Below are 15,659 nucleotides of genomic sequence, written 5' to 3' on the forward strand. Positions count from 1 at the left end.
TACTTTGTACTATAATGTCAGCTAGGCATTCTGATGTATTGACAAAAGTCACTGGCTGGCCCATTTAACAAAGGCTTTGTAACAGCTATTCCCCTCCTCCCAGCTAGGATCCCATGCTGCTGTATCCTTTGTAAGGAGGGGGTGGGCACAGCATAGTTAATTACCCAATAGCCAAACAAACATTTGTGATGTACCAATTTTAGTGTATATAACATTAAAAGTGAGACAATTTAAGAAATTCATAAACCATTTATTCACTGAAGTGCATTAAAAACTCACTAAAAAAGGCAGAAACTAGTTCAAGGAGCATTTGGGAATCAATGCTTTCAGTTTTCTAGAACTCCTGAGACTCCACGTCTTTGGATTCTTGCATTGACCCCTTGGCAGTCTTTTTGGGGAGCAGCTGAGCTTGAATGTTTGGTAGGACACCACCTTCCGCAATGGTCACACCAGCAAACAGTTTGTTCAGCTCTTCGTCATTCCGGACAGCCAGCTGGAGGTGTCTTGGAACAATCCTAGATCTTTTGTTGTCCTTGGCAGCATTTCCTGCCAGTTCCAGCACCTCTGCAGTCAGGTATTCCAGAACAGCCGCCAAGTAAACCGGAGCGCCAGAGCCCACCCGCTCTGCATAGTGCCCCTTCTTCAGCAGTCGATGGATGCGACCAACTGGAAACTGTAGGCCTGCTCTGGAGGACCGGGTCTTGTGTTCACTTCCCTTTGGCTTGCCCACTTTCTTGCCACGGCCAGACATGATGCTGAGGAAGTGGGGGGGGGGGGGGGGGAGAAAAAAAAAAAGGGTTACTGTGATGTACAACCATACAATACTCGATAGATGGCATACATCACAAATGCATAACCGATCTATGAATCTCAGTTTAAGCACCCTTTGGACAATGGCATTTGCTGGTAGTTTCATGAGCACATGGTCCTTCCTGCAGGCTACTTCGCTAGTTTTACACTGATAATGTTCAAGCTACCCTGAGCCCTATAAAGGACTGGGGGTGGTCAGTGGAAAGGTGACGTTGAACATAACCTATAAGGTTCAAGAGAAGAAAGTGTAGGGCAGCCACTTGCGCTGTGGTTGATGGAAAGGTTACAAGGCTTCAATGCTCTGTGCACACTGCATGAAAATTGAAGAAAGGCAGAGATGCAAGTGACTAGTCTACAACTCAATAACCCCCCAAAAAATGCCACAAGCCTGCTACAGTAAATTGAGGACCTCATCAGGTCATTCAAGAAACAGCCAGTCTAAACCTGCCAAATCTAAAACCATTATTCATGATTAAGTGTTCAATGGACAAGTGGCATGCAGAAGAACTACTGGATTGATGGTCAAAAATAGGAGTCATGTCTAATGCAATTGATCTAGTCTACAAGATTAAAAAGGCCACAAACTCCACACAACTCTTTAGGGACCTGCTGTGCTAATGAGTATCAGTAAGTCTTTGAGCCTGAAGTCCAGCATTGATAAAACCTCCCTCATCACATGGCTTTTCTTGGACATGAATGGAGGGTTGGTGCATTCAGTGGAGTAACAATCTCAGATGAAGTTGCATTGGAATTCATTGATCCGATTGTCTGGGCTGGTACAGAGCAGGTTTAGGACAGGGAGATTGGAGCCAAATAGTCACCCACAAACCATGAAGCTCATGTGGAAGCATATTTCTGATCTCCCCCACGTTCTTGAGGTGAGGGACTGCATGGCTGTTCATTTGCATCGGTCCATTACAAACTCAGTGGCTTCAGCCACTTCAATTTACCCCAGGCCCAATGGGGTCTTTGGTCATGCACAGTTACACTGTGCGAGTCCAAGTACCAGGCTGTCTGTGAGTGGTTACAGTGGACACTCATGACTAGTGGGACAACAGAAGGGCTCGGACGTGAGGCTCTGTACGAAACTGGGTTATTAGTGGAGTGGTAAAAGCCCCAATCAAATAGAATTCTGGTCAGAGTGAGCACAAGATTCCCTAGATTAATCTGTGCTTAACCCCTGGTAGCGTGGCACAAAGCAGTCTGGAGGCAACGTGTTAAGTATTTATGCAGCAAAATAAAGTGATAACAATGAAGTTTCTACACCAATTTAGAAAAGGAGTACATTTTAACAGATGAAATTTGGTCTCGTAAAGAATGTTCATGCATGCAGGGTTTCCAGATGAGGCCTACCCCTACTCTTCCAATTCTATTACATTTAGTGTTAACTAACGTATAAATTTACCGTGAACAGTTGAACATAAACCTTCATTGCGTAATGGTGACTGCATTTGTGCGACTCCCTAGATAAATTTCCCAATGTTTTGTAGATTAAATCAAGACCCATTAGATCTTACGATCATGGTTTTAATTGGGTTGTATCCAAGGTCAGTAAGACCTGAGATTTAGCCAGCTAAACCTAAAATTGATCAATGAGAGTCTTCTACAGCTCACCTCCGAACTAGTTTACCAGCTGGGCTTTCACACCCACTCGTCACTTTAGTCTAATCTGTACTGCTCCTCAAAAAACAGCACACAAGCCTCTTCATGTTGCTTACACGTGGTCCTGTCCCTCCCAGAGTGCTGACTGCAGTGGCCTGGATAACCAATTTAATCCCCTGAAACCCATTGGCCAAGTATAGGAACTTATTACTGCTTTCATATTCCAAAACAATCAACAAGTGATACTTGACCACATTTGTATTGCAATTATGCTAGTGGAATTAGCTACTTAAGGCCATGTTAGTTTGATTTTTACCAAGTTCAAATATAGGTGTTGCGTACTACAAAATGAGATGGTTTATTGTATATGAAATAAATCTTACTTTGGTTGTAAAGTCAGGTGCGACACAAATATTTACACCTATTCACAGCTCTGGTTAATCGGTAACATGCTCCTACATTTATTTTATAACATTAGAATTGAGTGAGCTCATACTGTGATGAGCATACGTGCACCCGTTTCATGTAGCATGGGGTCCGCTACATAAAAAGGCTTTCATTCTCCTACTCCTGCCCAGAGGAAACCATTCCCATATGAATCTTTGAGCCAAAGCCATGCATCTGTTCTGCAGAAGTTAGATAGCTACTGTAAATTCTGTTATCACCCATTGATTTTTGTTACAGTGGCAGGTCAGATCTGTTACAGTGGCAGGTCAGATCTGTCAATACCAAAGTGAGAAAAAAACTAGTGTTTACTGGAACATCCAGGTTTTGGTTTAATACTCTGCATGCAAGTCCCCAAAAACCTAAATGGAATTATTGCACCGGATATACCCCTTTAGTGTGGGTTACCCTCCCCCCCCCCACACACACTAAATAGCTAGAGTTACTGCAAGGAATTACCAGATATCCTTTATGATAAACCGCATGAAGTCTGTAAGACTGCTGCCCTCCAGAACTTTACTAGATGTCCCTTTCAGATCAGAAGCAACTCCCCAAGTGTCACGGAGCTGCAATAACTCATGTTACTAAGTACTCGTCTCGAGGAAGATGCAACTGCTTAAAAGTGTCCTTCAAAGTTTAGGGGGTTGTGGCTTGAAAACAAACAAATGTACTTTTGCTATGCTAATAAATGGTAATTTGTTTCACTAGAAGTATGCCATGCTGGTATATCAATACTGCAACTTTCAAATGTCTCGATTGCTATAGAACACTTTATAAAAATCAAATATATCCATCCACTGGTTAGGCCAAATGCCTTCTACCAAATACAGTTATTGGCAATCAATGGTTAGGTCCAGCCCCTTCTACCACACTGTTGGCTTCCTATAAAATGGTATTTGCCGCTTCCTCAGTAGGTTTTATTTATGTAATAGATTTTAACCATCTATTTAGCTTTTGGCTCGGCGGTACCTTTTGAAATGTATTAGGATGTTTAAAACGCTATTGTATCTTTGATGGGTTTTTAAACCGAAATAAAGAGGATCGATTGATATTGTTGGCAATCTATTTGAGTGGCACTATATTTATGTCACTTTAAATGTCCTGTGCTAAGGTAGGAAGAAGCAAATGCAAGCCAATAGATGGGTGACATTTTACACACCATGCAATTCCTCAGGTTCGAGATCCCCTTGAAGCAAGTGATAAATCTGAAAAGGTCTGACCAGGTGATGCAGTTCCTCCGAGAGTCAGAAGCAAAAGTATTGAAACCCTTTCATGAAGGTGCAGTTCCTGGTCATTACTAGGTAGCCCCCTCAAGCCAATGCAAAAGCTTGGCTATTCATGAAGGGGCGGTTCCACAAGTTACTAGGTATTCTTAACAGGTCAACTGCAAAACCATTGAAATATTTTCATGAAAATGCAGTTCCACGTGAAGTCTCGTCAGGAGCAACTGCTTCAAATGACCTGCACCAGGCTGAGGGGGTGCGGCTTTAGTATACAATTGTGTATACAGAGTTCTGCTACTTTAATCATTTGTGCGCATTATCCTTAGGAAGAATTGACCAACCCTGGTTCATAATGAATAGTCAAATTACAGATTAAAACATTTCTATTGTTTTAAATATTCTGATCACACCTATTTATAGGTGCTTTTATTCACTGGCGAGTACAGTTAAATAGCAGATTGTCTGCTTAATGGTGTGTAAGCTTGGTTCTGGATTTGAGAAGATAGTTTTCTGTATACCAACAGTGCTCTTCCAACAACCCAATAGGTGAGATGCAGTTCCACAAGCAGTTACTAGAGGCCCTTCAAGTCGGATACAAGTGGCTGAAATGTCAGTCAATCCTGGGTGTGTCTTTAACCAAAGACAATGCATATACACTCTGGCTACTTTAATGAAGTGTGCTCTTTTCTGTAGGATAAATAAATATACCAAAACCGATTTATGGGTAGGAATGATCAGTGGTTGGGAAGCACTAGTGATTAACAATTTGTTTTTTTAGGAACTACTTTTTGTACACGTGCATTGGCAAAAGGCAGTCATTCAAAGTGAAAGCATCCAATGGCTCGTCTTTTGACCTGTGGAAACGAGTATAATTGGAGTGATTGTTCAACAAATGGGAAAGTGTTGATTGGGAGTCTACACATGCATTTGTCCAGTACTGTTGCATTTTCTAGAAGAGACTTATTGATTTGCCAGGGTTCAATTCTTTTGAAAATTCAAAAGACGTTCAGAAAGCCACACTACGAAAAATTACCCTACATTTCAGCCACTAGATGATTAAAGTTCTTTTTCTCTGATACTTATTTAACAGAACATACAACTAGAGAGCAGGGCAGCAGAAGCAAAGGTTAACTAATGAAATTTCAGCGGATGACCAGATGGTACTAACGAGGAGCAATTTTGCCTAGAGTATTAATGTGCATTGAAATGATACGGCCAGACTATGCTTCACTTACGTGGCATAATTTTTAAAAAACCTGGTCGAACAAGGTCTCCCTCCCTGAACAATTCCCATGGCCCGGTCTATAGTTAACAAGCATGATATTTTTAATACAAGAAACAGAGTTTCACTTTAAGCACGTGGTGTAGCCAGCAATGTTTTCTAAACTATCACACCTGGTTTCTCAGTTTTAAAAGACTGCTTTAAGCCCACATATTGCTAAATCTATTAAATTACACACATGTTTAGCCTAATCCGAATGCCACACAGATCAGCAGGGTTGATTGATGATCAAATACGAAGTGTTGCCAAATCGATAAGCCTAGTTTTGAAGTGTTAAGAACCGGCTGGATTGGCTAATGCTAGTATATTGGTGCTGGGAGTATTACCTAGAACATTGTGGCTAAAGTAAAGTTACCATACTAATAACACAACAAATTGACTTTGGACCCTCGCTGACACTACAGGTTGGTGGCAAAAAGTGACAAGTTGATGAGAAACATTGTGGACTTCACCCTTAACTGAAGCCGAAATTACCAATTAAATGCGCTAGCGTGTCTGAACGCTTTCAACAAGCATTGGCAAGGTCAATCATTTCAGGTGTTGTATAGTGCAAAAATGTTTGCAAGCTTGATTGATATGAAGAAGAAATACCACATGTATAGCAGCTGTGATTGCTCCCCCGCCCCCTACATAGAGGGACGTTTACAAATGTGGTGCACCTCCCCGCCCCTACATAGAGGGACGTTTACAAATGTGGTGCACCTCTTTATGTACCAGTGTTGTACTTGGTGAATCGTAATTTGCTATATGAAGGCCAAAATGAGGGGGGGGACTATCGGGCATTCTTCGGGAGGGCTAATGGTAGGGGTGCACTAGGTCCCAAGGGCGAGGGAGCACTGTTGCGCCCAAGCAAGGCGGGGCCGGCGCCCAGTGCATGGGGATTTAGGGAACACAGCCAGGGGTCCATGAGGAGCGGTGCATGGACTGGCTGGCGTAATACACTCTGGTGGGAGAAGCTCAGCACAAGGGGGAGCCGTGTAGGGTGCGGGGGCATCACAGGGAGCAGTGACAGTTGTAGGGGGCTGGGAGCAGTAAAACTCAGGGAATCAGGAGTTGTGAGAGTGTGTTCAGGGTCTTGAGGAAGCCAAGATTGAGGTGAACCCTCTAGCTTCTATGCCCAGTGGTTCCATTTCATGAAAGATGGTACTGGATCTCACGAGTTCATCATTTCCTTTTTTGTCTTACTTGCTTTTTAGGTGGTTTGTGTATTTCTGTACTATTTAGTTTTGTCTCAGGCATAGGATTGTTAAAAAGTGAGTATCAGGACTATCAGAGGATCACAACGCCATTGACAGACTCTGACGCGCTAGACTATGTATAAATCTGCTGTTTGGGTGCAGAAGTTTACTGTTTCCTTTAACAAGTTTTCTTGCCTGTATGTTTCCCAAATTCCTTGTTTCGTCTGGTTTTAACACCTGGTTGGAATGTACTCCAGTGTATGGAGTTTTTCGTTGAATTTTATTTTTGAAAAATACATTGAAATCTTCAGAGTCATTGGAACCTTCCATGCAAATTATTTTTAACAATTACTGCTTAAAAAAAATGTTATGCTTAGGAACCATTGTTCCTTAAATTACAAAAATACTACAAGGCCGAAGATTTTTTTACTGCACATATGCAAAACATGCACGTTGGATTAGTCCCCTTTGTACACGTTTTGGGCTCGAGGATCAACATAATGCCCCACGAGTTTGCAAGTCAGATAATGGGAGCAGTATAGTATACGCCATCTCGAACTACTTGCCTTCAATTTGGCACATTAGATAAAGAGCAATTGAGAAAAGAAATCCTCCTCTTGAGCATGTTCTGATAAGGTGGCCCCTCACAGTCTTCGCACAAATGCCACTGCATCTGGTGCACGAATGCCCCCCCCCCCCCAAAAAAAAAAGACCCATTATGTCCACACCATCTTACAGGACACTGTCATTTGTAAACTGACCAAGCACTGGCATAGCCAATAGGTCTCACATTTGGGACCTTATAAGTGTTTAGCCATGCAACAGTTGTTGTTGCACCAAGGATATTGTGCTGGATAACTAAACACTTATAAGGTCCCAAAGGTGAGACCTAACTGCTATGCCAATGCTTGTTTAAAGGGGGCCTCAAAACGGATCTTCATCAGGCTCGGTTTTGTGCCCTGGCACAGGCGCTCCGTTTTTTTCCGGAGTGCAGTGACAGCAGGCACATCAATGTGCGCGTGCTCACACTGCTCACTTTTCACTAGTGGAGAAGTTACAACATGACGTGATGCCAGGTAAACCTTATAGGGGGGGGGGGGGGGAGGGAAATCCTTAAAAGAGTAGTTTTCTCTTCTCTTTGAGACGTAGCAGCAGCAACATCGTCGTCACCACGGATTTAAGTGGAAACGTGTTTATTATATATACACACACCACAAGCCATAGTTGCTGCTTATTCAACTTATGCAAGTAACAACCATTGACAAAGCAAATAGTCCTGACTTGTTGTAGGAATGATGTTACTTGTTGCATCTTATCTGAATGCACTGACAAACAGCAAAATATGCTAAACACATATGTTTAGCTCATATGTCTTTAACCCACGCCCTTAATTACATAGGCCACGCCCCTTTGAGAGACCCTCCGTTTTTATCGGCCCACTTAAAGCCCTGATTAGAACCAAAGGCTAACTTGAAAACAAACACTTGCAACTTAAAAATAAACATAATCAACATTGAAGCACTTGTGAGCGGCGAAGGCTGCTTGGAAACTATATTGTTTGAGCGCGAGGAAGAACAAACGGAAAGCTCGCATAACGGCCACCAATAGAACAAAACACTTACCTTTTAAAACCGCGTACGCTCAACCGACTGCAACAATCGCTCGCTCAGAGAATCTCAAACTGCGCGCGCCCAGCTTCCTTTTAAACCCCCAGCTGGTAGGGGCCGACACCTGCAATCAGAGCGCAATGACTGCCACCTGAGTGTCAGGCGCCCACTCCCGCTTTCCTGCCCCGCCCAGTTCAGAAAAGGAGAGAGGCGGGGACTCACTCAGGCCCCCATCCCCACAAAAAAGCGTTGTTTTAGAAGGCTTTATTGTTCCAATACGCTTCCCTCTTCAAATGTTGTAAAGAAAGGGTATTACAATTACCCAAGTTAATTGCTCTCGGAAGGACGAGTTGATCCTGTTGTGACAAGCTATATACAGATCCTTAGTTGTTCAGGGGAACTACGTCCATGTGCCACCTTCAGCCAGTCCCGGGGTTTTTGGTGAAGAACATGTCGCGTTCTGGGAACCGTAGTTTTGCTTTTGACATTGTGAGCACTGCTGGGGCCCGGGTAAGAAATATTTTGAGGCCCTCTTGTCAGATCAATTTTAAATGTACCCATTACTGATAACTCAAGCAATTTTGAATTACACGTTAAACTTTCTGAAGCGGGCCTCACAAAAACCTCAAGCTGCATGCACAGCGTCCTCTGGCTAATTACTGGAAACAAAGTTTACCCCAGCCTTAAATAAGCCATTTCTTTTTGCACTTGCTTCTAGATTTTCTTTTTTTAACAATATTTTACCTGGAATTGGGTGCCTCCATAGGTTAGGGAAAAACAACAGGAGTATTACCCATAAACCTTGCTGAATGTGCTCTTAGGCATCAAATATTTAGAAGACTGGAATATACATAACCGTTATAACAGCACTGTTAAGCATGTATGCAGTGGCAACCCAAAATAAGTGTGTAAAATTGTAGGTAGCCCCCACTGATAGAAGACACAATTGCAGGGATATAGGAACACTGTACGTATTTATTTAGATATACACATGCAAGAGCGCCGGGCAACACACCCTGCTCCGTGCCGCGGCTCCGCTCTATCGCGCGTTCCGCTCGTCGCGCATGCGCATTCCCTCTCACGCGTTCTGCCCTCGCGCGCTGCGTAACCACGCAGCGTGCGAGAACTAGAACGCACACTACATATCTCCCTCCTTTTCCATGGCCCAGATAACATGTAGTCCTCATAGTCTCTAGGGTACACTCCCTCCATCTAGTTCAAAGTCTTTGAAGCGGCTAGGCCTCACAATCACTCTGCCAGCTCGGGTACGTCTTACCGGGGTGCTGGGATTTCCAGGCTCATTGCTTACAGCTGGGCTCCCCTCCATGCCTCGGGGGTCACCTCGCTCCACTCTGTCCGGGCTGTGGCCTTCCTCCATCGGTAGCTCTTCCACTTCCGTCGTCCCCTGGTCTCCCTGCTGCCCACTGTACTCTCTCTCTCTCTGGTGTGCCTCTTCTTTCCGGGAGTTTACTTCCTTCGATGTCCTTAGTGTAGGTCTCATGGGCTAATTTCTCGTTCTCTTCCTCTGGCCATTTTAAGATCTTGTTGCATTTCGCCATGCGGTCGTGGGACCACACGTTCCCATCGCTGAGTAGGGCGGCTCTCTCATATACTTCCTCCACTTGTAGAGGTGGACTGTACTTGCTGTCTCCCTTCTTCCTTCGAACCGCTAACTTGACTCTCACCCACTCCCCTTTCTCCAGAGTGGCGTTTTTGACCATCCGTCTCTGGTTGTAGTACTCCGTGTACACTCTCTGGGCCTTCTCCAGGTTGTTTTGTACTACCGCTGGAGACCATTTGCTTGTTATTGTCTTTTCCCTCCACATGACGTTGTCCTTGGTGAAGGGGTGTTTCCCCCTTAGGATTTGGAAGGGGCTGTACCCCGTCCCCGTGGGGGTGATGCGGTAGGCCCACACCGTTTTCTGTATCTCTTTCTCCCAGTCCTTCCCCATCATGATAGCTGCTTGAATGGAACCCATAATCACTCTATTGAAGCGCTCTACCTGTCCATTGCTCGACGGGTGGTACACCGCCACGTGCAGCAATTTGATCCCATTTCGCTCCGCATACTTGTTCCATTTTTCAGATCTAAATTGGGGTCCGTTGTCACTCAACAGCGTTCTGGGGATGCCTTCCCTTAGGAAGACCGAGGTGAGAAATTTTATCACCGTCTCTGCTTCCATTTCTTCCTGTATGTGTATCTCTGGCCACTTGGAATACTTGTCGACCAGGACACAGAGGTATTGGGGCGTTCCGTAGATGTCCAGCACCGGTCCCAGGATGTCCACCGCCACATCTTCCCATGGCCCACTTGGTACGGGGAATTTCCCTAGCGCCGGCCGTAGGGGAACCAGCGTCTTGTCTGCTCTTTGGCACTGGTTGCACTCTCTCACTTGCCTTTCCACCTGAGCAACCATTCCTGGCCACCAGTACATGTGCTTCGCCCTCGCCTTAGATTTTACTATTCCTAAGTGCCCTTCGTGTAGCATTGCGATTAATCGGGGAACCACTGCTGCTGGAGGAACCACTTTGTCTCTCCTGTACAGGAATATTCCTTCGTTCCCCACTGATAACTCTTCTCGTACTTCATAATATTTTCGGAGTGCCTCTCCTAGCCGTTTCTTCTCCGGCCATCCTTTTATTATGTGTTCTTTGACCTTGCCAATTTCCTCATCTTCTCCATACGCCTGTATCCAGTCTTGTTTGCTTATTACCCTTTCTGATCATCCATTATTGCCACCATCTCGTCTTCCTCGGGGGTCATGTCCGGGGCACTTTCCATGGCTGCTGCTCGGCTAAGATAGTCTGCCACCTTGTTCCTCGTCCCCGGAATATATTCCACGTCATATCTGTACTCTAGCAGTTTGAGCGTCATTTTTGCAATGCGGGGTTTGGTGCCAGCATGCCCACTTGAGGTGAGTACCTTGACCAAGGGCTTGTGGTCTGTCTTAAGCAGGAATCTCGTGCCCCATAGGAATTGGCGATATTTTCCCATCGCCCACACCACAGCTAGCATCTCTTTCTCAATCACACTGTATTTCTGCTCAGTGGGTGATAGTGTCCTGGACGCGAAGCTGAGTGTTTCCACCAGTCCATCACTTCTTTCCTGCATGAGTACTGCCCCTAGTCCTTTTTCACTGGCATCCGTCGTCAAAATCGACCGGCCGAGTGGATCATACCCTTGAAAGGGCACCGCTTGACTGATGTCTTTCTTCAGGGCCTCAAACTCCTTTTGTGTGTCCTCCGTCCATTTGTAGGTCGTTTTGTCCCTCGTTAGTTGTCGGAGGTGATGTGTCTTGGTGGCGAAGTGTGGTACGAATTTGCTGTAATACTCTGCCATCCCTAGGAAGGACCTTACTTCCTCTTTGTTGTTGGGTGCTGTCGCCTTGCATATCGCCTCCACATTTGCTCTTTTAGGGGTGATGCCGTGTCCTCCTATCTCGTGCCCAAGATATGTGACTGATGTCATTCCCAGCTTGCACTTTTCCCACTCCGCAGTCAGGCCTTGGTCTTCTAGTATTCTGAGTACTTTCTCCAGTCTTTCATCGTGGTCTCTTCTATCTGTTCCCATCACAAGTATATCGTCCTGAAAATACTGGACGCCCTTGATGTCCTGAAACAACCGATGCATCAGTTTTTGGAACACCGCTGCTGCGGAGGCAAGGCCAAATGGCATTCTCCGGAATTGGTAGCACCCAAAGGGTGTGATAAACGATGTCAACTTCCGGCTTGACGGGTGTAGGTCTATCTGATGATAGGCGGACGTTAGGTCGATGGTGGAGAACCACTTTACCCCTTTGGTCTTGGCTAGCATTTCTTCGATGCGAGGTAATGGGAATTTCTCTACTATGAGACACTTGTTTAGTTCCCTAAGGTCCACACACAGACGGACTTTCCCATTTGGTTTCATCGCCACTACCAGGGGGGCGAGCCATTCCGCACTGTCGATCGGCACTATTATCCCCTCCTTTTCCAATCTGTGTAGCTCCGTCTGCACCGCGTCTTTCACCTCTAGGGGTATATTTCTGACTTTGTGGGACACTGGACTGGAGTTTTCTTTAAGTACTATCTTGTGTGCAAATTTCTCCAGTTTCCCCACCTTTCCTCCAAACACTTTTGGGAATTTGTGATTCATCGCTTCCAGTACCGGCCAGCTCCCTGGCGCTGTCATGAGGACTTGTGAGTCGCCTCCCGGGTCTAGTTTGATCCCTAGATCCCCTTGGTCCATCCATCCCAGTACGGAGGGGCCTTTCTCTGCTATGTACTGTTTGCACTCGGCTTGTCTACCCCGGAATTCAAAGGTCAGTGTCCTGTACCCCACCATGGGTATCGGTTCCCCTGTATATGACACCGGGCGAATGTCTGGTTGTTCCAGCCTTGTTCCCAACGTGGGTTCAAACTGCTCCTTCCATACCGTTTTCTGGATGATGGTGTACGGGGATCCCGAGTCTATTACTATTTGGATATTCACCCCTCCAATCTTCATGTCGCATTGGGGTTTGCGGGTTCTCTTCCCGTCTATCCCCAGCACCTGATCATCGATGCACAGGACCTCCACGTCTTCCTCCTGCTCTTCTTCCTCTTCCCGTTGCTCTTGTTCCACATACTTCACCACGGGCCTCTTCGTCTTCCTTCGGCAGACTTTCTCATAGTGGCCCATTATGCCGCAGAACATACACTTTGCACGGAACGCTGGGCATCTCTTGTCCGGAGCTGTGTGTGCAGGGCTGCCGCATCTGTAGCATGCTCCATTGTTATCCCTAGTCGGCTTCCACGTTTGTCCAGTCTTCCCTTTCCACTTCGGGGGTCCTCTGCTCTCCTGGGCCGGTTGTTTGCTCCTTCCCTGTGCTTCTGCGTCATCTACTTTGTTCACCATGGTCTTGGGGACCACTTCTCGTTTTGCCGCCTCCGCGCACCGTTTAGTCAACTCCGCTTTCTTCACCATCGCGATCACTATTTTCAGTGGCGCCTCACTATTCGCCCACAGTTTGGCTTGTACACTTTTGTTCGTAGTATGCATGACGATTTGGTCCTTGGTGAACTCATCGTGCAGAGCTCCGTATTTGCATGTCACCGCCAGTTTCTTCAAGGCCGCTACGTATTCATCGATAGTTTCTCCCGGCTCTTGTTTCCTCTGTTGGAAGTTGTACCTATCCATCGAGACACTCACCGCTGGGCGGTAGTGGGCATCGAGGTCCTCCATGGCGTGTTTAAATACGTCATCGTCCGCGTTTTGCCGGAGTTGTGGCACCAGATTCTGGTAGACCCTTATGCCTTCCGGGCCTAAATTGTGCAGGAGTATTCTTTTCTTCCTCGCGCTGGGGAACTCTTCTCCGTTTTCATCTTCGAGGGCCGCCAGGTAGTTCTTAAAATATTCCTGCCAATCCTCCCACTTCATTAGGGGTTCTCCTGGTCGTGGCAGAAACGGTATTAGCGCCGTCAGTGAGGATCCTTGGGTGCTCATCTCTCTCCTCCTTCCTGGCGCCGCTCCTGGGCCTCTCGGACTGTCTGGCGTGTCCCCTAGCTCTGGTTGCGCCTGCTCCTGCTGTCGCTCCTCTTCCGACCCCCCGTCGCTGCGTGCTGCCGCTTCCGCCAGGTTCACTATGACTAGGCCTTTCGCGTGCTTCTTGCGGTTGCGCGCCTTCTATCGGCCTCTGCACGTGGTCTGTACCTTTTATTTGCTGCCTCTGCCACGCTCTTCATGTGTTTTTTCTTGGGATAGTTCTTCTTTCTGTCTTCCCCCTTGGCTGGCCAATGCTGCTCCGGCCTATGCTCCTAGTCAGTAGGTCAGGATCCTTCTGCTGTCTGTAATAGCAGAATCCCACCCTCGTCGCCACTGTAAAGTTGTAGGTAGCCCCCACTGATAGAAGACACAATTGCAGGGATGTAGGAACACTGTACGTATTTATTTAGATATACACATGCAAGAGCGCCGGGCAACACACCCTGCTCCGTGCCGCGGCTCCGCTCTATCGCGTGTTCCGCTCGTCGCGCATGCGCATTCCCTCTCACGCGTTCTGCCCTCGCGCGCTGCGTAACCACGCAGCGTGCGAGAACTAGAACGCACACTACATAGTGCACATTGTGCTCGTGATAAAACGTGACGGCGCAAGTGACAACGTGAGGAAAACACAGCACAGGGCGCACGCTGAAGCGTAATATACAATATATACAAAATTATTGGTTCACATAATGATTATTTCGAGTAGGTAGGCTATGATTTTCAGCGATTCAGAGAACCAAAGTACGGTGTGCGCCAAAGGATTTTTGCTGATGTGAGAGGGTCAACGGTGTTTCAATCCTTTCAACTTAGGATCATCATCAGGACCGGGTAGCCAAATTGATGAGTGCTGTGTGTAAAAGAGGTAAGTGTCAGAGCGGCAGGGGACGGTGAAATCATAGGGCGAAAAGGTAGGTGTGAGAACTGCCTATCCATGGCACGAAGGGATCAAGGCTCGCAGAAGAAGGGCCGAATCCCTTGATTTAAATCACTAGCGCCTCACGGACTCCTAACTGCTCCTTTCTCCTCTCGATTCAATTCAATTCAATTCATGAAGCTTTATTCGGTGCATGAAAAAATGACCATAAAAGCACAACAAAGAATAAAACATGCATTTAAAAGTCATATACAACAAATTAACAGACCAAACCAAAATAATACAGATAAAATGGGTTAAAAACACATACTTTTCCTAGCCTTAATAGAATGAATTAAAAACGTAGCAGTAAAAAAACAGATATCGACGTGTTGTAAATTAAAAATTAGGCTCATAGCCTGATTAACTGTACGTACACCATATTTAAGAAACATAGGTTTTAAATAGGCAATACAAAAATTCATGTACAGTTTACAAATTAAGAGAAAGTGCTTAGTGCTCTGTTTGGAGACGCCATCACACATACAAGTCCCCTGCGGATATTTCTTAATTACTGGCAGTGCCACTAAATAATGAGCTATACCAAACCTCAGTCTGGTCAGCACAAACTTGTGGGATGGCCTTGTCACCCATACCAGATAAATTGGTAAACCTTCTACATTGTTATGTTTATTATAAAACTTGACTGTAGATAGAGAGCCATTTCTCCTCTCCCAATAGGATCCCACCAGGTTCCTGTGCAGTGGATCGGGGCTCCGACGCTGCAGCGAACATTCAATAACTAACCACCCCTCTCTCTTCCACCGGATGGTGAGTTTTCGACATCGCTGCTCCCCCTGTTACCGTCTCTCCCCCTCCCCTTTCTCCCTCCCACTGTCCTTACTCTTATCGCGCCCTGCATCTATTTACAGATTTTACTCGTACGATCAGCCCTGTACAGCTGACGTCCTACGACGCCGTCTAGGCCTCCTAAATTGGCCCTTCTTCCTGCGAGCACTGATTGGTGCCACAGGTAGCCAGTTCTCACACAGAATGGAGGGTATGTGCATGTGCCTTGGAGTAGAGGTGACTTGGCAGCGTTCACTAATGATTTCCCTCGGCTGATGGAGAAACCGGTTGAATGGTATAAGCAGATT

General features: G+C 46.0%; 1 protein-coding gene across 3 annotated transcripts in view; it reads right to left on the bottom strand.

The window, feature by feature from the left end:
- Positions 1-229: 229 nt before the first annotated feature.
- The window catches only part of LOC146805178 (late histone H2A.1-like), a 71,723-nt gene continuing 56,293 nt past the window's right edge, over positions 230-15,659 (bottom strand). For 2 of the 3 annotated variants that reach the window (XM_085622373.1, XM_085622372.1), the window contains one exon: positions 230-755. In XM_085622373.1, the coding sequence (XP_085478499.1) occupies positions 335-751 (417 nt within the window). In that variant the 5' untranslated portion in view covers positions 752-755 and the 3' untranslated portion in view covers positions 230-334. Of the gene's footprint in view, positions 756-8,161; positions 8,297-15,659 lie in introns of those variants that run through there. The other variant, XM_085622371.1, reaches the window with a different exon arrangement.

Source organism: Triturus cristatus, chromosome 8 (assembly GCF_964204655.1).
Source record: "Triturus cristatus chromosome 8, aTriCri1.1, whole genome shotgun sequence".
Classification (NCBI taxonomy): Eukaryota; Metazoa; Chordata; class Amphibia; order Caudata; family Salamandridae; genus Triturus; species Triturus cristatus.